Consider the following 23,980-nt stretch of genomic DNA (forward strand, 5'->3'; position numbering starts at 1 on the left):
TTATTGTTTTTGAGGCCCAGCTTTCCCTGCAGCCTGTTCAGAGCCATTGGTGCAGCCAGGGAAGGACAGGGGAAGGCAGGGAGGGCAGATCTCTGCCACGGCAGCGCCCGCAGAAATGAGATGATAAAAGCAAATGTCGGATTATCTCCCTAATGCTGGATTATCACTCCTAACAAGGTGAATGGCTTGTCTTGGCAAATGGCTTCAGAAGAATCGTGGATGGTTTTGAAAGGGTCTGTGTGGTCACACTTGAAGCGTTGGCTGCTGCAGCTGATGTCAGCAGAGCAAATGTCACACCTCGCCCGAATTCCTGCAGCGTGCCATGAGCCACGGGCCCTGATTGCAGAGTGCCTCGGGGGAAAGGTCTCTCAGGGGTGTCACTCACTCACAGGGTGAGCAATAAAGCAATATCACAGCCCAGGGTGCAGGCCACTATCTGCAGGCTGCATAACTCTACAATAAACGACACAGCTGAGCACTTAGAGCTGTGATAGCCCCGCAAGAGGAGCTGTAAATTGGATGAGCCCATACTCCAAACTCCACTGAAAGCACTGCAGCGAGGGAGCAGCTCTGCAAGACAGGGGGGAACTGAGCCGTGTGGAGCTCACAAGCATCCAAGAAGTCAGCAGCCTCACTCTCTGTGCCACACAACTCAACAGAGAGGTTCCGTGTAAAGTAGGATCAGCTTTATCCAAGTGGGGTTACACACGAGCACAAAAATACAACATTCTGTATTCTACATTATATTACAAAGGCAGGCAGTCAATAAATAGGTCAATAAATTATGGGAAGCACAGGAGAGTATGTGTGAAAATGGGTGAAATTGGGTTTAGTTGGTGCGTGATAAAGTCTTGGGTGTTCATTCCCATGAAGTGTTGGAGTGATTCTTTCAAAGACCCTTATCACTTCCAGGGAAGATAACTTTCCCTTAAAAGTGTAAAACAGATGCAGGGACAGTACAGTAGGCTCTGGTACAGGCTAAAAGAGTCAACATCACTTACACTTTCCCAAGAATCTGACAAATTTGCAGCTTAGTATAAATAAAGTGACAGGTCTATTGTTTCTCAGCTCCGACACCTCCTTATCACCACGATTTGTTGCAGAAGAGTGGTGGAAACATGGCATGTGACTCCATCTGAAGAGTCTGGGGGGAGGAATATCCCTGTGAATCCACAATTCTGCACTACAGAAAGGGAAGATGCTCGTGTCCCAGCGGCACCAAGGGCTCTGCTGCTCTGCCTGCCACTGCTGGGCCATTCCAGTGGGATTGTGCAGCTGCATCTCTTGGGGTTTGCTGGCTGGGAATGGGCACTGCTTCTTAGCTGGTAGGAATTTCATGGACAAAAATTTTAGCTGGTGAAATTCCAAGGGTTCAGGGAATTTATTGCACTTCCTTCTGCCACCTAAAGCTCTGGCCTTTGAGAGCCAACCCACGGCTGCTGCAGCAGCAAAGCCAGAGCTGCCTCAGAGTGATTTCGTAATAAACCTGCAAGGGGAATTTCGTGCCTTGGTCCTTGCCTAGCACTGCTCCTGGGCCTTCTGCTTTCCTAAGAAAGAGGGGAAAGGGAATGGTGCCCTTCTGCTCCAGATGCCAAACCATCCCTGCCAGTTGCCTTTGACTGAAACGGGCAAAGAGTGAAGAAAGTATTAAGAAAAAAGGAAAACAAACCACCTTGTTTGTGCCTTAGTGATCCAGGAGCTTGGGAATTATCAGGATGTAAGATCTACAGAGATAAATTAAGAAAAAAACGAGCATATAAAGACCTTTATGAAGATATTACAGAACACTGAACAATCCAGGTGTGATTGCCATCACTCTGGTACCTTTAACAGCTCTGGAAAGCCCTGGAGATGCCAATCAACATCGATAAAGTACAAAAATATGCCTTTATTTCCATGAATTTGGATGTGCCCTTTTGGCACCGAGAGCCCTCCCAAACAATCCAGTGATCAGCTCCATGCCCTGGCAGGAGGAGAGACTCAGTCGCGATCCGGACAGCGAAGAGCAGCGAGAAGGAAGCAAAGGAACAAAATATACAATCCCTACACAACGTGCCCATTCCCCGTGGCAGGAAACATACAATTATCTGTACAGGCCTCATTAAATAACCTCATTAAATAGCAGATCCCAAATGTACAAATTTACAGACTGAATCATTAAATACTCCCCCCGTGCCCTCCCCACGCGCGCGTTCCCCCCCACTATCTGCAGCCGCACTCTGACACCACCATGCCCTCGTACTTGAACTTGTAGGTGACCACCCCTGCATCCAAGTAGAGGATGGAGATGGGGTCGAGTTTGGTGGGCACGCAGCAGGCCTTGGAGGCTTTCTGGGGGTTCTTCAGGTGAACCAAAGTCTTGACTATGGCGTGCTTGGTTGGCGTGACGTGCTCCGTCAGCGGGTAGGCGCACACCCCGTGGCACTCGTAGGCTTCGTAGCCCGCCGGGGCGATGATCCAGGAGTCCCAGCCAATCTCCTTGAAGTCGATGTAGAGAGGAGTCTTTTTGCAGTAGTTGCCCTTGGCGTTCCTGCGGATGCGGGCGGTGGAGTCGTAGATGATGTTGGAGCGCATCTGCAGCAGCGCCTCCTCGCCGGGCTGGTCGTGGAAGTTGCCAACCTCCAGGTTCTCCAGGCCCAGGAACTGCTCGTGGTCTATCATCTCGTTCAGCTCTTCCTTCTCCTCCTTTTTGTCGTTGCTTTGGTCGTCGGAGTACACAACCAACAGGGGCAGGTGCTTGGCCTCGGAGTTGATGTCGATGTCGAGTTTCCCGTCCCCGTTCTGCTCCTCCCCTTCGCTGCTCTCGATGTGAACCTCCAGCCTGTGCGTGGTCAGCCCTGCCCTGCGCCAGCGCCGGATGGCCTCGGTCACCTCGAAGCTCTCCCACTCGCTGCTCGTGCCGTAGACGTGCCTGGAGGCCAGGGCCACCATCTTCCTCTCCTCCCCAGCCCCCACGTGGATGTTGTCCAGCACTTCGAAGATGGTGACCTTCCTGTCGAGCCCTTCGTAGAGCCTCTGGTCCCGCTCCACCAGGGTGTAGAGCCTCAGCTCGGCCATGGTGATCTCCTCGTGGTGAGGGATGGACACGTTGAACAGCAGCGGGTACCTCCGAGTTCCTGGCACGCCTGTGGGGTGGGAATCCAAGTCTGGAAGGGACAAAAATCAAATGTTTTAGGAGAGTCAATGAACCCACAAACACAGGGTCATCCAACGTGCTGGGTTTCACCTGGACAGCTCCAGGAAGATGTTTTTTTTTCAGCACTTCCCACAGCTGTGCTTGGATTGTTTTAGATGTGTAAGGACTGCAAGGTCCCAGACATGCTACAGACCTGGATTTACTGATCCTTCTGTTCCCAGGCTTTCCAGGGACTTCCTTGCCAACTGGAAGGTCTATGTATTAAAAATGCGTTGCCTAATAATGACATAGAAATCACTTCTAGGTTGCTGCACAGCAATTAGGTAATAAACAAAGGAAAACATTCCTTGGTGCGGGAAGGCAGGAGGACGTGGCGCTGGGGCCAGCATGAAATGGACAACACACGGTCTGCAAACACAGGACATGTGTGTGCTGCAGTGCTCCTGCGCTGGCAGGAATTCCCTGCTGCTCAAACACCCCTCAGACACGGAGAGGGCCAAGGAAAAGCTGCTTTGGAAGATGTTTGACATCAGGCAGAGCAGGTGGTGGCACCAGGGCGACCTGGCAGCCACAGACCCCGTGGGCTTTGGGTGAGCACTCAGCCAGGCCCCCAGGCACCTTTAGCGATGGCACAGGTGGGAAGGACAAGGTCTGGTGTCCCCTGGGCTGCCTGTCCTGGCTGCACAGCAATATTCATTTCTTGGGGAGCAGGATCTGCCCACGGAGCAGGATCTGCTCAAAGGCTGCATTTGCTGCCTCCTCACAACCCAGCAGGCAGACTGGGACACAGAGGCTGCAACTGGAATTAATGCAAAGGCAAACTGTGTGTGACCCATTACTCCCTTCATCTCTGCCCTCCCCAATTTTTCTGTGTTTGTAGAAAAATGACTCTGATAAAGCCACAAGGCCTGGCCATGCTCCACCAGTGCACTTAGGCAAGCCATGAACTTCAGCACATGACTTGTGCTGTTTGACTCCAGTTTGGAGGCTTTGAGGCACCTGCCTTTTTTATTTATTTATTTTTTTTTTCACTTTGCATTTTCAGCTCTTCACAAATAAAATAAAAAGAGGGGGGATTCTGCTTCCATTTCCCTGCCAGGTGGTGAAGGTTGGAGCGGGACCCCCAGGAGCAGACCCTGAGCACCTCTCACACAGCCAGGATGTGACTCTGCTCTCCAGCTGGGACATCCATAGGGTGCCAGACCTCCTCCTGTTTCCAGTACACCCCTGGGAGGGTTGGGAAGGGAGATTTGGAGTCCATAGGAAAAGGAAAATTTCCCTTAAAACTTTATTTCAAGAATTAAGCACTGATTACAGCCCCATTTACAATTAAACTCTTATGGTCCATGGGTTAAAACAAAGAGCTAATTCCAGCCATGCCACCTGGTGTATTTCTATAATAAAGGATTTAATGGATAGTTATGAAACTGGGATTTCTGCCAGTTTTCAGCAGGCAGGTGAACAAAACAATTCCATGCTCTGTTTGTCCTTGTCTTTCTCATTGCAAGCAATTAATTTCTGTATCCAAAGAGCTCTTTAGCATGAAAGGAATGGTTCTTAATTATCCAGACTTCGGGGACACATGAAAATCATGAATTACACAGTCCCAAAACTGCAAGCATTCATGAAGCTGTGTTCCCATCAGCGGTCTCGCTTTGCATCTTGCTGGTTTGGATTGGAAAAAGAGAGAAAATCGGAAAGGGCAGAAATTTAGGGCGAGTTTTCCCCATTTGCTGCAGAACTTCTGCAAGAGGCACAGCAGGAGAGCAGGGAGCTGCCAACACCACCTGGCAAAGGCCAGTCCGTGCCATTTCCGTGCTGCAAACCTGAATTTTTGCAGGTGGAACGATTTCAGGTTTGCATCACTAAACCACAGGGTGTTTTACTCCTCACCACGCTGCACTTGGCAATCTTTGTGCTTATTTGTTAATGGTTTCTTTTCCAAATGGCACAAAATGAGAACAACACCTCCCACGTGTGCCTTCACTCCTGCTGCTGAGCAGACACAGCAAGGCCAGGTGAGCAACTGGCTGCAACTGGTTTGCCACCAACCCTCCAAGAAATACCTCCACACTGGTAAAAAGGAGATGTAAAGGAACTTTAAACCACAGTGCAGAGTCTCTTCACAGCATAAATTCACTGCTGTAAAGGGTGCCTGGGCCTGGCAGGAGATGGGAGCAGAACAGAGCTTTGGGGTTCTCTCCTGGCATCTCACTGCCCTGCCAAACTCAAGTGACTTCCACTCAGCCTCTCCTCACAGCTCATCATTTTGAAACTGAAAATGTTGAGGAAAAAGCAATAATTTCTTTAATTTCGTTAATTAAATGAACAGAGGATGGGAGAGGCCCCATGGCAGCTTGAACAGCCACGTGTGCCCCATGGGAACTGAACATGAATCAAAGCATTTGCATTTGCCATGTGGATTAATGGATACTTGGAACTGTTCAGTTGAAAAACATTTTTAGTATAAAAATGCTTATTTAGTTTAATGTGTTGGTGTAAAAAAGGTATTGGCAAATGATTTAATATTAGTGCTGAAGCCTTAGCTCATCCTCATTGAACTGAAGGGAATGTGGGAGGAAAAACAGGAAAAATGGGAGGGAAATGGCACAGGCTGTTAATAATGCCAAGGTTATGCCTTTGATCCCTGTGTGGGCCATCCACTTGAGAGTTGGATTTGATGATCCTTGTGGGTCCCTTTTCACTCACGACATTCTGTGATAACCAGGTTTCTTGGAGTTTTGTTTGTTTGTTTTTATTAGGATATAGCCTGGTACTCCAAAGTAAAACCTATTGGTTATCCAAAATTCCTCTTCACTTACTTTTGTGTATTTTCTGGACTGTGTGCTGATCCAAAGGAAGAAAACTTTACAAATGCCAAGGGGATCAACAGTGACAAGGCATTCACAGAAAGCTCTACCTGGTTAAGCTCATAATTTAAAAATATTTCACTTGAAAATACACTTTGAACAGTGTGTAAAAACGAGTTTTGCCTTAATTTCAAATATTACTTAAGGCATCCATTTAAAAAATCAACCAGCTGATTACAAATTATATTTGTCACTATGGGGATAAAGAAATTGATGAACTGAAATTACACTTGGTGCTGCCCCAGTGTTAAAGACACACCTTAAAACCCTAAAACCCTGCAGACTCCAGAGCAAAGGACAAGGACTCTCACCACCGCTGGGGTCTGGGCAGCCCTGGCACAGCTGCTGATTTCCAAGGCCATCCTCACCAAAGGCCTTTTCCCCAGCACGCTCCATGCTCCCCACCTGCTCAGGACATTTCCCACTGTCTCTAAGGACATTCTCCCAGAGATGAGCAGCTCTTACCTTCGTTTTTGAAGCTCCTGATGATGTTTGCAGAAGGCATCGATGTCCTGTCTGTGGCAAACCTGTTGTACAGCTCTAGCATGTACTCTGGCGGGTCCACCTTGGCCGACTCGTGCAGGGGGATGTCGGAGAGGTTCAACGTCTTCAAAAACTCATTTTTCATGTTCTGGAGCAGCGTGTTGAAATCAACCCCATCTTGCTCGGAGAGGATCTCGTCAAAAAGAGGCACGTCTTCCTCCAGGGAAGAGTGCTCCAAGCTGAGGATGGGACTGCAGGCTGCAAGGTGGACCAGGAGGGAGAGGACAGCCCAGAGCTGGAGGACGACGGAATCCATGGCTTCGGCTCCAACCGCGCTCAACGAGCTCTGCCTCCGGTGCGGGCTCGGTGGCGGTTTTATCCGCTGGGCTGTGTCACGGAGGGATGACAAGTTTGGAAGCTCTTGTCTTGAAACTTGTGATCCGTCCTGTCTGTCTGCCCCTTCCCCCTCCCCAAGACCAGGTCTCGGTAATTGGATCTCGCTCTCCTCTATGGCCGCCTTGCCTCTCTTATCTCGGCCAGTGGAAGCTGCTCACCAGATTTGTTGCTATCTCGCCATCCCCTCTCCCTTAATGAGCGTTTTGTAAACATTCTGCGCGGGACTCTCAGAGATAGGACAAGTTTCTCCTCGGAGAGGAGCTGCCCTTCCTTTCTCCCTCCCGGTAGCTGACTTTGCCTGCTGTCCGTGAACCGTTTCCATCCACACGAGAATCCCACAGGGCCTCTCTCCAAACGCACCCATTTCACACCAAGGGCAAACAACAGCTCCCTCTGCCCTTCTCAAAACTGTTTTAGAGTCAGGTCTTTACATTAAGAAGGAATTTATTTGGGATAAAATCTGTTCTTCTGCAAAGGCTGGGAGAAGAGCTTTGGTGCTACCACCAGGCCCTGGATGCAGAGAGGAGCCCAGGGTGAGCAAGGAGAATCACATCCCTCAAGGAGCAGGGAGTTGGACTTGGTGATCCTCCTGCTTCCAGCTTGGGGTGTTCCATGATTCTGTGACTGGAGTATTTGCAAACCATTCAGAAAATCTTTACTTCACTCATCTTTCATACGTGACTTGGCAAATCACGGTTATACTTCATTTAGTCACAGAACTGCTAAATAAAAAATTTTGAAAACACACAAAGGCCAACAGGTGACTCTGGTTTCAGGTTCTCATCAATTCAAGCAGCTCAGTGGAGAACACAGAAGTGACTCTGCAAAAACACGTGCCAAAATTAATGGCGCTTTTTGCATTAGTGTGAAAATTTCAACAAAATTGAACAGTGTGAGGGCAAAAATTGTTCTGGTTCAGAGATAACAATGCCCACTTAAATCTCCCTGTTCTCCACAGACTTTCCAAAGTGCTCCTGTTCGGCAGCATGGCCAGAGCTCGCTGCCTGTCCCCGAGGGGTTCAGCACTCAAGATAAAGAGGCATTTCTGCTCGTGCTGCAGAGCTTTTCCTTGCGAGCACTAAGAACTTCACCCAAGGACTAAACCACTGACCTGCTGGGTTTTCTGGACTCTGCTTTTTGTCTGAGCACATCCACTGATTTGCTGCCCCATCTCTGCAATTTTCTTCCTTTGTCACTCCCCAAATCTATCACAAACAGCCACAACAATGAGAACCATGCTCAAGGCATGCCTGTTTTAAATTAATCCTCTATGTTTCTATTTAAATACCAATATTTTTGGTATTTAAAAATCATATGCAGTGTGGCTGTCACAGAGGCAGGCACCAACATGGCATTTTAACTTCATTTAATTCAACTTTTCTTCTTCTGAACGTGGGAAACCTCATGCTGGAGGAAAAGGGTGTGATTGAGGTTACTGCTACACCACATTAGAAGTAGGTATTTGAGCATAGCAAGATTAATTTAGACCTCACTGTGGAGTTCATGGCTATCTAGAAATCCTCCACAACTTTATCAAATCTGATCTTTGCATATTTTGTCTTCCCAGAAATCTTGGGGAAATTTTGGAGCAGTTTGAGTAATTTCTGTTAATTAAGAGAAAAGTGCAGTCTTATTTTGTTGATGTTTCATCACCACATTAAGGTCTTTACTTCCACAGGAAGTGAGGTTAACATTAAAACCCCAGAGAATTGGCTTAACCATAACTCTAAAGCAGCACAGCAGTGAGTCCTGTGAAGGAAACTTTTTGGGGCTGCCTGTGACACAGGACATTGGTCATGAGGGTGGAAACACCTCGGGAGTGTTTCCTTTTTTAGTGCTTCAATATTCGTTTCAAAAATGCACTGATCACATATTTATACACACACACACATATATATATATACACACACACACATCCATGCAGGGGTAGGGGTTTTCTGTGAGGTTCAGGGCTGAAGATTTTGAATTTAAAAGGATTTCTTCAGCATTTGTGTCACTCTGATTTTTTTAGTTGAGTCTCCTCTCTCACTAGGAACACACGGAGTATTTTGGGGCCCTTGGTCAGAGGCTGAGTGAAATTCTCTGTTGCTCTGCTGGTGCAGGTGAGCAGTCCCAGAGCAGAGGAGCTTTTCTAGGTTTTTTTCCCCCATTTCCTACAAGCTAAACCTCAGCCTGCAGCGCAGCCTGGGTCTCTGGGTGCCAGCCCTGAACAGCATCACTCATTTCAGCTGCTCTGGGGCTGGGCTGGCACCTCCCTGAAGTGTTCTAAAATCTCCTGATGGATGCAGTTCTGGCCCTGCCACTCCCCACCCTGCAGGCATGACTGTGTAAAGCAAAAAAAGCTGAGCACGGTCACACAAAATTCACTGCCCAGCACAGGGGATGTGCCACCCGGCAGGGGCTGCTTGCCTCAGTGGCTCATTAGGAGCACAACTGCTGCTCAGACATTCCGAGGGGTTTCACATTTCCGCTCCGCTTGTGATAAGTCCTTGAACAATGGCAGAGTGCAGGGGTTGTGCACAAAGCAGCTCGTGCTGGGTTTTCCTGGCTTGTTCCATGGATGTGCCACATGAGGGGTACCCAGAGAGCACAACTGATAGAAAAGCAGCTTCCTGTTTCCTTAAGCTGATGATTTTAACACACTGATATTTTTTTTTCTGAACTGAATTGTGTAACAGAAGGGCTTTATTTCATGTCACTGAAATGGTTTGTCTTTTTTTTTTCCCCACTTATGCACTGCAATTTACAGTATCCTAGAAAGAAGCTGCTTTCCAAAAGATCAATGCTAGCTAGATCACCTGATGTACCTGAGGTACCTGCCATTAATTAATTAAAAATTAATCTGTAGCACCAACAGTGACCCCATTTCATCAGCAGTAGGGGCTCATTGGGCAGCCTGGGTTGCAGAGAGGTCACAGGAATGTCCCTTGGCTGAGGGACACACGAGATCCAGAGGGTGTGGTGCTCCTCAGAAGAAGAATGTGAAGTGGTTTTGAAGCATCCTCACCCTTCTTTAGCCTGGTTTTTGGGAGGGAGGAACACCTGCCCTCAGCCAGAGCCTTGGAGCAGCCTCACAGGGGAACCTTTCCCAGGAGAAGGTGATCAATGTTTGCTTCAGTGCCCCCCTGGGCTTTCTGGGCATGAATAGTTCCCCCGGGGACAAAAAGCCTGTCACATCTAATTTCCCCACATGTGGGTTTTGGTTCAGCAGTCTATACCTTCAAAATGTCATTAAATTTTTACTGCATAGTAGGCTTCTTTTAAAATGTATAAAAATGTTCCTCTGGTCCTTCTTTTTTTTATTTTTTCAGGAATTTTGGGTCAAGGCTGCTCCCTAATCAGGGACCTCAGTCACAGCACTGCAGGGAAGCAGCAGAGGGATGCAAACGTGCTGTGGCAACCACAGCATGTGATTTGAGGTTTTCCAAAATACAGGGATGGAATTATTGCAAAAATGCCCCACAACGGTTCCTGTCAGGAGATAGCTGTGGCATGAGGTAACTGCTGGGTGTGAGATGGGAGATAAAGAGGAGTGTGACACTGACAGTGTGATGAGCTTGCAATGGAATAACTAAAATTAGTTTCCATTCCTGCATCTGCCCAAGCCCTTATTCCTGTGTGCCTTGGTTCATGGCTGCTCTGGATTCCCTGTCCATAAATGGGCTCTTCCCAGGGGCTCTATTCCCATTTCAGATGGCACTGGGAAATGAAAGGATGGCATTTATTGGAAGGGTGTGGGGGCAGAAACATGGCAGTGCATTGCAGCCCGTGTGACCAAGGGAAAAAATCAGGGAGAAGAAAGAAGGGGAGAAGGACGGGCAACCACAAGGACAGGAACTCCTTAAACTGAGGCAGCAGCTCCTCCTGGCCCAGGGAACTCCTTAAACTGAGGCATCAGCTCCTCCTGGCCCAGGGAAATCCTTAAACTGAGGCAGCAGCTCCTCCTGGCCCAGGGAACTCCTTAAACTGAGGCAGCAGCTTCTCCTGGCACAGAGAATTCCTTAACCTGTGTGAGAACATCTCCTGACACAGGGAGTTCCTTAAACTGAGGCAGCAGCTCCTCCTGGCCCAGGGAATTCCTTAAACTGAGGCAGCAGCTCCTCCTGGCCCAGGGAATTCCTTAACCTGTGTGAGAGCAGCTCCTGATCCAGAGAATTCCTTTCCCTGGGAGCCAGCAGCTCCTCCTGACCTGGAGCTCCACTGGCTTCCTGTGGGGAGCCCAGGGCTCATCTCCCTCAGCCATTCCCAGGCAAGTGAGAGGGATGGGGACCCCACAAACCAGCAGGGCACACAAACTACCTGCAGCACCTCTGGAAATTCCCTTTCCCTCTCCTTCCATCCTGCCGAGGTGGCAGAAGCTGCAGGGAGGGATTCCATCCACGTGCATTTGCTCCAGAGCAGCCTGGGCTGGTGGTGGGTCAGCAGCCACAGGGAAACGAGGAGAAGCTGTGAGCTCCCAGCCAGGGCAAAGCCTGAGGAACTGAAACAGAAAGAAAAGAGCTGGAAAAAATAGCTGGACATGGCCTTGCTGTCAGTGTCCTGTCAGTCACGTGCAGCACAGGCCCTGTGAGCTCCTGGTGTCCTTGCTGCTGTTTGGAGGAGCTGCCACTTCCATGACTGGGCTTTGCACCCAGCTGGGAAATTTGTAGCACCCACAAAATTCACTGCCCAGCCCATTTAAATGATATAATTTATCATTATGTCATTTATGGGATGAGAAATGTCTCAAAATCTCTTGATTTGTCTCCCCTCCTGTGAGCTTGGTTCATGTCTGGGTAAATATGGATGCAGTCTCTAATAATATTAAAAATTTAATTCCTGTTATGGTCACACAATTTATTAATCCAGTCCCCAATTAATTCAAACCTGGTGAGACATGGTCAAAAATAAATTAATTCCTGTTGATATCTTCATACAAAGTGAGAGCAGTGCTAATGAACAGAGAGGAGCTGCTGTTTAATCCCAGGGGTTTGGACTCTGCAGGCTTCTTATCACACTCCCTTCACAGAACAGTCTGACAGAAAAAGGTCAAGAGAAAGTTTTAATTTTACATTTTTGAAATTCTTTCTCTCGTCACGCAGTTGTTTTGTGGTGCTTTGGTATTCATGTGGGTGTTAAAGTCCAGGAAACTCTCTGAGCAGCTCGGTGACACTGACAAAAACAAGATTGCAGAACAAAACCTTTCCGAAGCCTCCCAGACTTGTCCCCTTTCCTTGTCAGCTCCATGTCCAAGCAGGTTTTTTGAGGGATACCATTCTTTTCTTAATCAGAGCCCCATTTAAAAGCTCTAAACGTACCAAATTCTTGAGAATAATCTCTAAATTTTGTCCTTGGGTTTGACAACTGAGGAGTCCAAATCTTCAACAATGGGGAAAAAAAAACAGACTTGGGTCCGCAGAAATTACTTTGCTGACAATTTTGATTAATAACATGGAATTATTAAACTGACAACTTGAGTGCTAAGCAGAGATGGAATATTTTCTGGTAGTGTTAGCTGATATCTCAGCATGAGATATTAATGACTAAGCCAACAGCTTGTAATCACATCAGCAAAACATGAGGAAAAATTAGACAAGCATGTCTAATATTTGCTCTGTTTATTTAATGTTAGGGTTGGAATCAGAAAGAGAAAGCAAATTGCACATAGCAGTAGAGAAGATTGATTAATTAAAAATACTTGTTTAAGTTTAGCTTAAAAATTCAAAGATGAAAGTGTATTATATTGTATTTTTTGTAACTTAATGACTGGAATTGTACTGGGTAAATTAAGGCCTCTCTCTGCTCTGACTGCCATGCAGCTGAATATCACATTTTGTCTTTCCCATCCTTTTGGTTAAGGGAAGCTGGTCCAAACACCTCACTAATTTTGACTTCAATTGCAGCAAAGATGACAAATATGTTCTGTTTTGTTTCTGCAGATTTTGGCTGGGATGCTCAGAGAGGCTGTGCATGCTCAGGGGCCTGGCCAGAGCTGCTGCTCAGTGCTCCTCACCTGCAAAATCTTTCATTTCTCCAGGACAACAAGCTGAAGCACTGATTCCTCTCTGAATTTCACCAGCACATCAAAATGGCTTTTTTTTCTTGACACCTGTTAAAAAACAGCTCACAAGAGGCAAAGCAAATGAGGGTGCAGTGGCAGCAGCTCCTCAGATTTTACAAAATTAGGAATTTCAGGGATCCACGGCTTGGTTGTGAGGAGCCCACATCAATTCTCACCCCAGCAAATACAAACTGATTTTTAAAAGGTGTTTTCTGCTCCTTCAGCACTGCTACAAAAGGATTGACTTTAGCCCACACTTGGTTTTCTACCCAATAAAAAACAACCTTGAGTAGGTCTGAATCACCATCCTCTCCTGGCACACACCCTCAGAAAATTAAATAAAGGGGGAGCTGCCTCCTGGTGAGCTGCAAAAAAGGGCAGAGAAAAGGACTGGCAGGGGTGTGAGAGGCACAAACCCAGCAGAGGATGGGGCCATGCAAAGGCAGTGTCTCATTATAGAACAGAATATATAAAAACATATAAATATAAATATATCTATATATACTAAAAATATAGTTAATTATTATAATATAATTAACAATATTAATATTCATTTAGTTAGTATTATTAGATTAATTATAGATATATTTGTATTTTATATTTATATTTTTAAAAATTACGTCTAAATATGTAAGAGAGAAAAATTAAAATCATTAAGAAATCAAAAAATAGTTCAGTTAATCACTAAACGGGGTATGATTACAAGTAAAAATAAAAATCCCACTGGATTGGAAAGCTGAAAGAATGAATTCTCATGCTTTGTATCCCAGCTCAGATTTTACTTCTTGGGGAACAGGGCGACAGGATTAAATATGTTTTATTTCTGAGCCGTTTTTAGCACATCTCAGATGTTTTTAGCACATCTCAGAGCCCGGTGCCGAGGCTGCTGTCACCCTTTGCCATCTAGTGGACAATGGGAATCTCTCTCCAGCAGAAGGGAATAAAGAATTGGGGTGTATTCCTTGGAAATCTGGCCTGGCTCTCCAGCCAAGACATTCATTTATTTTAAATAAGCAATGGTGCAAGACCCAGCTCACCCCTGATAATTTATAAACTCAGTGTTTCAAATCAGGCACCTTGGTTGAAGCTGGAGTGAGGATTTTTTCCTCTTCCTCTTGCACGTGGATCTTGCTGGGTTGGACCTCAGCAATTTGTAGTGGTTGCAGACACACACTCCAGGGGCAGATTTTCTAAAATAGATTATATATAAATATATCTTGATGTTCCAGCCAGGAATAAATATGGTTTTAGTTTACACACACACACAGATACTGAGGCACACCCAGACACTCCCACTGAGCTCTCCAGCTCTCTCAGAATATTCTGCCATGAAATAAATTCCTTGTTTTTTACAGAACCAGCCTGGCTAGGAAGTTAGATGATACTGTGATAGATGAAGTTAGATAATAACCAGAATGTGCCATTTGGTGGAGAGGAGCTCTTGGGAAGATCAGGTAACTTCCAAGGTAATGAATCTCACCCTTTCTCCATCTCCAGGCTCTTCCAGCCAGTGTGTTTTTAGGATCTAGGCTTGTGCACTGGCTCCTTTTTCATTTTGGTGGCAGCTCTGGGTTCCAGCCCTGCCCCTCTCCCCCTCTGCCAGGGGCTGTGCTGTTCTCCAGGGGTTCAGTCAGTGCCAAGGAGCTCCACCTTATCCACCTGCACGTTGACCTTGGGCGTTAATCGGGACGAGCTGTGGGCTTTGTGCGCTGGGAACACAACTCCACCATTGTTCCTGAGATTGCCTGCTGGGCTCTGGGTGCCTCCCATGGAAATCTCTGGGAATTTTCCATCCATTCCCCTGGAAAACCTCGCAGTGCAAGGAGGAATCACAAGGGATCACAGTGCAAAAGGATCCTCTACCCGCAAAGGGCCCACAGAGATTCTGATTCCTAATGAGCTCCAGGCCAGCAGGGTTCACATCAGACAGAGCATCTCTAGGTTAACTGATTGATAGAATTAAAGGTTTAATATGTAAATGTATTAGTTCTATTAATAAGCTTTTGGCCCCTCATGGCAAGAAGGGCATTGAGAGGATGGAGCACGTCTGGAGACTGGAATGGAGCTGGGAAGGGGCTGGAGCCCCAGGAGGGGCTGAGGGACCTGGGAAGGGGCTCAGAGAGAGAAAAAGGGGATCAGGGGGGACCTTGTGGCTCTGCACAACTCCTGACAGGAGGGGACAGCTGGGGGGTCAGGCTCTGCTCCAGGGAACAGGGACAGGAGGAGAGGGAACGGCCCCAGGCTGGGCCAGGGCAGGCTCAGGGTGGATTTTGGGGAGAGTTCTTCATGTGAGGGTTGTAAAGCTCTGGCACAGCTGCCCAGGGCAGTGCTGGAGTCCCCACCCCTGGAAATGCTCAAAAAACTCGTGGATGTGGCACCTGAGGACGTGGGTTGATGGTGACCATGGGGGTGGTGGTGGGTTGATGGCTGAACTTGAAGAACTTAACTTGATGAACTTAAACTTTTCCAACCTTAACAACTCCACGATTCTGAGATTCCTTCACATCATGAACATTCAGAGCTGACAGAGGGTGGATTTAAAGGTTGGCATTTTCAGACTGCAGTTACTTCAGGCTGATCTTCAGGGATATTTTACCTGTTGCTGATTTTTACCTCTTTGGTCTTTCCCTGTAGTCCAGTTTTAATATCAAGCACCTGCAAGATAAGAAAAACAGATTTATTATAATCCAAGACAGGTCCATAAAGCATACTGTAAACTGTGGCCTAGCCAACAAAGAATGAAATGGCAGGAAATAGCAAGGGCAAATACAGTATAAATAAATAAAATATCAAACTTTCTCCTGCCTAAGTCCTTTTCTCTGGTTTGTTCAAAGCTGGCTGTACATTCCTGTTTGCCCTGTGATTAGTTATTTTAAATCTAGAATAAATTTCTTTTGCTCTGCAGCCCTTTCTAGCCTGATCTTTGTGGTTGTTGGTGATACCAACAGGGAGGCTCAAGGGCTCTGAATTCTGAGCTGCAATTTGGGAACAGAGGAAGAACTTTTCCAGAGTTTTTCTCTGGAAAACTGGGGGGATCAGAGCATGGCCACATGGGTTGTGTGGTTTATGGTTCTTCCTGTGCTTCCTCCTCTCTCCCAAGAGGTGCAGCAGCCCCAGCACAGATTTGCCCCTGGGGTGCTGCATCCAGAAGTTTCCCCTGAGCTGGACATGTGGACATGGGTGGGGCTGGGACAGTGGATGGAGAGCTGAAGCTTTATTGACTAAACAACAAACACAAAGTGCAAATTTAATATATAAAAAATATACTCCTCACAGGCCTGACTGATCCCATGAGACTACAAACTGAAATTAAATCTAGAATCAATATTCTTCCATTTGAGAGGAAGGCCAGGACCACTATCTCCCTAGCTCAAAATTAAATGGCAGATAATGAGGTGTTGAGACTGGTTTCAGGGTCCACAGAACACAGAACAATTATTTGTGGATTTAACTAACAAAGTTTGACCCTCCAGAAATGTTTTTTGGACCACCAAGAACCTGCAGCCTGTCATGAATACAATTAATCTACAAGAACAGCTTCACGATGTGGTGAAATGCTCTTTTATTAACTAGCAGATGGTTTGAGAGGAGCCTGATTTGAAAATCACAAACTGCAGACCTGGGGCCATTTTCCTCCAAAGGAAGTCCTTGCCCTCTGGCAGCCACTCAAGGCTCCAATAAACAGTAAACATTGAGTCTTCATCCCCAAAACACACACCCCTTGCCGGCCCTGGAGGGAGGGCTGTGAGAGACCAAGCACCCCTGGGATCTGCCCCCCAGCCCTGCCCCATCCTGGATTTCCATCAGCTCCTGACACAAAGCACACGTGGCACACTCACCCAGCTCTTTGTGCCACTGTGTGAAAGGAAAACTTTATTCCAAGGCACAAATCTCTCAGGGCTGGGACAGTGTCCTCTGCCCAGGCTTGGGAAATCTCTCTGGCCCACTGCACTCATTCAAACTGCTGCAAATTCCCAGTGGCCCTGCAGGATTCGAGCTGCTTAAGTGGTCCCAGCTCTTTGTGTCACTGTGTGAAAGGAAAACTTTATTCCAAGGCACAAATCTCTCAGGGCTGGGACAGTGTCCTCTGCCCAGGCTTGGGAAATCTCTCTGGCCCACTGCACTCATTCAAACTGCTCCAAATTCCCAGAGGCCCTGCAGGATTCAAGCTACTTTGGATCTGCTCCCTCCCTCCACCTTCATTCACCTGCCTGCTCCCTCCCCCAGCCATCCTCCACAAGGGTGCTGAGCAAATTCCCAGTGGCCCTGCAGGATTCGAGCTGCTTGGCAAATGTGTGGATCTGCTCCCTCCCTCCACCTTCATTCACCTGCCTGCTCCCTCCCCCAGCCATCCTCCACAAGGGTGCTGATGCCAAAGTGAAGTTCTGCACTGAAAAAAATCAATTCTGTTTCTGTTTCTTCTCTTTATGAAGCACAAACCAATGCCTGGGCCATGCTGCAGCCCCAGCACAGGAATGGAGCAAGGGGGAAATTCATCTTTTCTGCAGGGCAACTCACAACGCCCACTGTCATTGTGTTCTGAGTTTGGGCACAAGAAACAGACAAAGAATTCTGTTTATTTATTAAAGCGTTCTATTTATTTGTATGTCATAGGCTTGTTATGCATCAAAGCTTTGCATAGGCAGGTTGAGCCTCATACCAGAGTTCTGTTCCAGCTGGAGAACGTGGTTACCATCACTAAAACATTCAAAAAGGCATTTCCTTGCAACAGAAATGTCAATATTCAGTTGCAATGAGTTCTTCACAGATTTTAAGGCCCAAAATGCTTGGAATGCCGGCACTGGCACAGCCATCATCATTTGCTGGTGCTAAAAAATCCCAAGAAAATAAAGATAGTATCAGTATATCAGTACATATCTCAGTATCAGAATCTCCTTACCAGATGAGCTCCCTGTATCCAGCTAGGAAAAGCCTTAAATTAAACACACAAATCTCAATCCCCAATTATGGCCCTACTCAAGGCTTCTGTTTGTGTCAGAACTCTGCAGAACATTTGTGGTGCAGCTCAAGGGGAAGAAATGCCTGCAGAGCTGCAGGGTGCCAGGAGGGTTTGGGTTCCAAGGGGAGGAAGGTGCCCTGGGGCAGAGCCACGAGGCCCTGACCTGAGACTTACGTTCAGTGGCCACCAGCTCGTAGAGAGGCAGCCCCGTGCAGAGATTTTCAATGTGTTTCCCATAGAGAATCCAGTCTTTAAAGTGCCCCAGCCTGGAGCTGCCGGCTTGGAACTGGGCCCACACATTATTTGGAGAGTATACATCCCTCATGGTCTGGGAAGAAAAGGTTAAACACCATCAGAAATGTAGCTTTAACTTCACTTCACTGGGACACCCTTGAGAAGGCTCCCAAACCCAAAATCACCTTCCTTTGCCTCACAAAAGAACATTACATAAAGAAGTTTCATTATTTAAAAAAACAAACAAGCTATTCAGTAACAAAATTCACCAGATATTAATTGTATAATACAGCACAGCGAGCCTGAGCTGTATTGCTGCCATAATAACTTATATTATTGGCAGCAAGTTTTGCTGTAAATGTGTTACTGGGCTGACACAAAACAGGCCACAACTCCAGTTCACCTCCAGGCAATACTTCCAGTCTCCTTCTGAAACCTCAGCCTGAATAAGGAAGTCAAAATCTGGTCAAAGTAAATTGATCTCTACTTTTTGTTCTGAAAAAAAAAATAAATTCAGGCAATGTCAAGGTCAAAATATCAGCAGGACAATGAATAAAGGGAAAGTTTGCCTGAACTTGTATTGTGATCACCTCAAAATGGCCAAAGGACATCAGTTCCAAGGCCAGGAGATTGAACAGCTCAAGACACCTCAACAAAACTGCAGGGGAGCCATGATGGTTTGTTATCTTAAAAGAATGTTCTGCATGACATTCCCCTCAAGCTGTGTCTTGTCAGAACAGCCCCATCATTGCTAAGACAGCACAAGTCATTCCTGAGCTGCTTTAGGGGCAGAGGGGAGGGTCCCCCTGCCACCACACTGCTCCCACCCTTCCTTGCCAGCCCCCCAGAGTCACCTCTCTCTCAAATGCCAGGCGTCCAATCTCTTCCAGGTCTGGAATCAGTTCCTTCTTTATTTTCATGATAAAGCAGGCATTTCGTGAAAACAGCCTGGTGGCAATATACCCCTGGGATGGAAAGAATTGAGGTTAAATCATCAGAAATGGTTTAACTAACACTGACATTGCTCTCTACTCCTTGGGGCAACCTGGAAGGAACAGCAAGTGGCTGCAGAGGCTGCTGCTGTGGAATGAATGCGTTTCCTTTCTCTCCTGTCCTGGTGCCTGTCCCTGCATCATTTCTGACAGATTTCTGCTGCCCATGAGTGCTGGCAGCCCATCCCCACCTCCAGCTCCACTGAGGTCAGGGATCTTCTTCACTTCCAGGAGCTGCCACCACGAGTTTCATTTCAAGTCTTTTAAACTGCCCCATTGTACGGGTGAAGAAAGGTGCTGGGAGCCCTCAAGCAAACAGTGTTCTGGGACAAGATGTGGCGAGAACACACTAAAATAATTTCTGATTTTAAAGACTTCCTGAGGGGTTAATTGGAGGCGGATGCCTGGATTTACTCACGTGTGTGTAGTCAAAGATGGTGTCGGAGGAGTAGACGCCCGAGCGGACGTGCACGTCGACGATGTGCTCCTCGCTGTGGATGGTCATGGTCCCAGTGACGTAGTTGTTGATGGGATCTCGCAGCACAAAGGTCTTTGGTAAAAAGCACAAAGTCATTGTTTACCACCTGGCTTCCATTTTTAGCAGGCAGAGCAAGCCCCAGTGCTTTCTGCTTCATGTAAATACCAAATCCCTTAAGAACGGTGGGCTCTTGGGATTTGGTGTTTGCTGCACCCTGGAGCAGTCTGAGGAGGCTCTTGAGATGGAGGTCAGTTATAAAACAGGCCCTCCTGCAGGCTGGGGAAAACCTGCATGGGACATCCCAGTCATTCTGGGCAGCAGGGACTGGCAGGAGACTGCTCCAGTCTCCAAATGTTGGATTGAGCTAAGGGGACCTCTGTCACCCTGACTTGTTACTTTGCACCTGTACAGAACCTCTGGCAAAAGCTCTTTTTCTCTACACTTGACAATAAGCAATTTGTTTGTTTTAGTTTTTCTGTGGTTTTCTTCCTGTTCTATTCCCCCTGCCCAGGGATCCAACACATTTTGAATGCTCATGTGCAAGACAAGGCTCATCAATCTACTCACGTTCAATGCAGAAATGTGAGCCCAAAAGACTCCCAGGCAAATGAGGACTGCAGCCTGTAAGAGGAATCAGAATTCTCACTCGTCAGAAACACCAGGCAGTGCCATAAAAACACCCAGTCCATCAGCTGAGGGAGGGAGCTGGAGCATCAGTTTGAAAAACCACCCACTTAGCATGTATATTATCTGAAAACAACTGCAATTCCTCATTGTAAAGTTTTTTCTATCAGGGTCTCCTTTGCCTGTAACTGAAAAAGCAGAATAACTTGACCATGGCATTTCTGCAGTTTTCAGAAGTCCCTCCTTGATGCCATGTTACCTCTTGATTTGCCTCTACAACTGCATTAATTAAATCATAACCAAACCCCGCTTCTGAACTGTAACCACTTCTGCATTCTTTGCTCAAATGAGTCTTCCACTGACTTTGCTGACCCAAGAAATGCAAGTTCTCCTCTTTCGACCCGAAGAAACAACACACAGATCATGTTATTGTTCCACTGTATTGCACCACTCACTTGAGCATCTTCTTCTCTATCCTTCTGTTTTTAAAAGCGAGGAACTCACAGTATTAAAAGTTCAACAGAAATGGATATACTCACAAATCTCTTCATTTTTCTTTCAGATGAGAGCAAGAGGCTGCAGAAGGTAAGAACGCAAGGAAGTCCCAGAGACCTTCAACTTTTATATCTTGCAGGAGGTGTGGGAAACACTTGACAGAACTTTCCTTCATGACTCGAACAAGTCCATATCTACATGTCGTAAGCCTCCTATCTGAATTTTGGGTTGGCACAGATAACCTGACCCAGATATATTTAAAGCACTCAGTAAGTCTCAGTAAATCAATCACTCTGCAAATGGCCATTATTCACTGGTTTAAACTTTAGTGTTGCTAGTTCTATTTTTTTAAATATTTAACAGGATGTTGTGCAGAATTAAATGGCATTGGGAATAACACTGCTATTTATTCACACAAACTGCATTTTGTCTTCTGAAACACAATCCCTAACAGCCTGATTGACAGTCTGCAGAGAAATGTTGGGAAGAAACCCCTGTGCCATGGTGGCCTCCATGTCAGCCAACAAACAGACCAATTCTTCAGCCATTTCTTTCACTGAAAATATTTCATGGAGCCCTGAGCCACCTGGCAGTGAGGGGCATCCCTGTCCATGGCAGGGGGCTGGAACTGGAGGATCTTTAAGGCCCCTTCAACCCCAACCATTGTGGGACTCCATGACCCCATTCCATTCTGTGTGCAGGGACTCTTGGCAGGACGTGCTGCTCATTTTTGGTCAGTGACCTCCACGGGCAGAGCTGAAATGAGAGACAGAGTTGGGAAGAGCAGCTGTGCTTCACGGGACAGCCTGGGGCACTTCTGGCCTGCTCAGCTCACGAGGGAACAACACAAAAACCCCGAGGCTCCGTGGTGTGCACAAGGTCACAAACAAAAGGAGCAGCAGGGGATTCCCCCTCTGAATCCCCACTGATTTCTGCATTTTGTGAGAATGCCAATGACCACGATGTCGCCACGAGAATGTTCTCTGGTGTTGCCAGGAGATTGCAGCCTTGCCTGGACTCCTCCTCATCCGCTGTCCTGCACCAGCCAGTGCTGGCACCTGGATGAATCACACTCTGCTTTCTGCTAGAAGGTCATAATCAAGGCTGGTTCCCTCCCAATAAAACAAGAACCCAAACTAACGGCAAACACATTTCTGTAATTTCTCTTATCAGAAAAAAAAGGAGAAGGAGATTGTACAGAAATATCTCTCAGCAAACAGGCCTCAGTGGAAAAAGAAAAAAAGGAAATTGCACACATTTGCTTTATGCCACCTAAGTCCACATGAGAAAAAGTTATCTCAAGCATAACAATGCTGTGCTGCTAAGCAATATATCAGAAAACACATAAACAGATATCAAATTCTGCTAAACCCAGGTAGACTAATTAGGTTGATGTTGCACTCCTCTTGAAAGCTGGCTCCGTCCCTTCTTCTCAAAAGATTCTTTATTTTTAAGATTACAGGTATGTCAGAAATACTCAGAGGAGAGTTTGACAGCAAAGTATTTCACAGCAGGACTCTAACAGGGTTCAGGCACCACAAGTTTAAAAAAAAAAGCTTAATTTAACTTTTGCTCAGGGATTATGCCTTCATGTACTCATTTTCTTTGAAGAACACTCGAGAAGCAGCAGCTCCTGCTTCCCTCAGCATCCACGTGCTGAGGCACAGCTAAGGGCAGAGCAGCAGGGGAGAGCAGTAGTTATTTACTGAAGGAAAACTCCAACAATAGCCATGATCTGCACCTTGCATTGCACGGACTGAACTCTGCTGATCCCAGCAGACAAGGACAAAAACTAAAGATTAATTTCTAAAAAGCATTTGCTAATTAATGTGATTGTGACACAGCCTGAGCTGGTTGTCTCAGGCAATGCCTTCGATGTATTTCCAATAGGCAAGCCTTGCTTTTTGGAGACTTTTTGCCCACAGTTCACCACACATCTCCCTGGAACACCCCTGAAGGCAGCAGGCATTTGTTTAAACACAAGCACCACAGTCCTAGAGGCACCCTCCAATAGGAAGTAGCTGAAGCTGCCTAAGAAGGGTTTAAACCCCTCTAATTTCACCTTTGCCAGTCCTCAGGCAGTGAGGCTGAGCTTACAAAGCTGTGACTCAGGATCCCTCGGTGAACCTTGCTACTCTTGGCACTGAGAGAACTCTTAGTGATTTCTGACAAAGTGAACATGCCAAAGGGCATTTTCAAAGTGAAAATGCCAAAGGGGTGGGGACTGCAGGGGAGAAATCTCCCTTTTGGCAGGGATGGAACTCCACATGCTGAAACATGAAAGAGAGAAGGGCTCTGCTCCAGGGGCGACACACACTCGTGACACGTCCACAGGACAATATTCTCTCTCTCCTTCAGCACTCAGAGGCAAATCAACAGTCTCAGCAAGTCACATAAAGTTAAGGCTCAGCTGTTTGCTGAGAATGTGACACAAGAGACTCCAAGTGCAGGATGGTGACACTGAGGTATTTACAGCAGCCTGAAACTGGTGTAGGAAAAATTCCCAAGCATTTCTTCTAAATGCTCTGAGTCGGACTTGGACCTTTTTCATCAAAGTCCTCCTTTGAACGAGATAAAATCTGGGACCAATTCAATATTCATAGGATTGTCTTCAAGAGAATAGTTGTTCACAATAGTTATCCCAAAAGAATTTTTCATCATAACAATAGGAAAGCTCTCCAAAAGGTATCAGCCTAGTTTGGACAAACCCTAGCAACAGCGGGCTTGTGAGTTGTTGAAACTCTGGCTTTATAAAGGGTAACAAATGCTTGATATCCCAGTTTTCTGAAGTGCCTGTGCCTCCCTTTAGACTATTAGTCCTGTATTTGGAGGGTGAGATCACTGTGAAGATGCTCAGGTGCCTTTCTGCTGTGTTCCAGGGCTGGAATGTGCCCCTATATTCCAGCTCTTCACAAGAGATGCACATGGACGTTTCTCAGATCTGCTCCATGTCTGACATCAAAAGCTCGAGGTGAAAATCTCAGTCTTGCAACGAAAATATCTCAGAGAACATTTTTTTCCAATAAGTTGATGAATTGGGGCAAGTTTTAGAACCCACTGTGTTTGAATGACCTTCTTGCCTGGGCAAGGTGCACTGCTGGGGCTACGAGCCATTTCTATGCATGTGTTCTGTGAACTCATCAACAAATAAATCTCCTGCATATTTCAATCCTCTTCAGCTGGACCCCACTGCAGAAAATGCTGAGTCTGTACACAAAGTAAACAGGAAGTCAAAATTATTTTAAGACAGCAAATCATTTGATGCAAGATAA

The 23,980-nt window shown here is 46.6% G+C and overlaps 2 protein-coding genes across 2 annotated transcripts; both read right to left on the reverse strand.

Moving 5' to 3' along the window:
* Window positions 1–712: 712 nt before the first annotated feature.
* On the reverse strand, window positions 713–6,816 carry BMP10 (bone morphogenetic protein 10). The gene is made up of 2 exons (XM_039711932.1): window positions 6,472–6,816; window positions 713–3,146 (listed from the first exon to the last, which is right to left on the reverse strand). Exons 1-2 carry the CDS (start codon window positions 6,803–6,805, stop codon window positions 2,203–2,205), a joined length of 1,278 nt encoding a protein of 425 aa, XP_039567866.1. The 5' UTR covers window positions 6,806–6,816; the 3' UTR covers window positions 713–2,202.
* Window positions 6,817–17,538: 10,722 nt separating this feature from the next.
* On the reverse strand, window positions 17,539–20,779 carry LOC120503448 (gastrokine-2-like). Its single transcript, XM_039711935.1, has 6 exons — window positions 20,753–20,779; window positions 20,157–20,210; window positions 19,530–19,661; window positions 18,974–19,084; window positions 18,060–18,213; window positions 17,539–17,754 (listed from the first exon to the last, which is right to left on the reverse strand). The coding sequence occupies exons 1-6, from the start codon at window positions 20,762–20,764 to the stop codon at window positions 17,663–17,665; spliced, it is 555 nt and encodes a 184-aa protein (XP_039567869.1). The 5' UTR covers window positions 20,765–20,779; the 3' UTR covers window positions 17,539–17,662.
* Between the last annotated feature and the right edge of the window lie 3,201 nt (window positions 20,780–23,980).

Source organism: Passer montanus, unplaced genomic scaffold (assembly GCF_014805655.1).
Source record: "Passer montanus isolate IOZ18808 unplaced genomic scaffold, ASM1480565v1 scaffold256, whole genome shotgun sequence".
In the NCBI taxonomy this organism is placed as follows: Eukaryota; Metazoa; Chordata; class Aves; order Passeriformes; family Passeridae; genus Passer; species Passer montanus.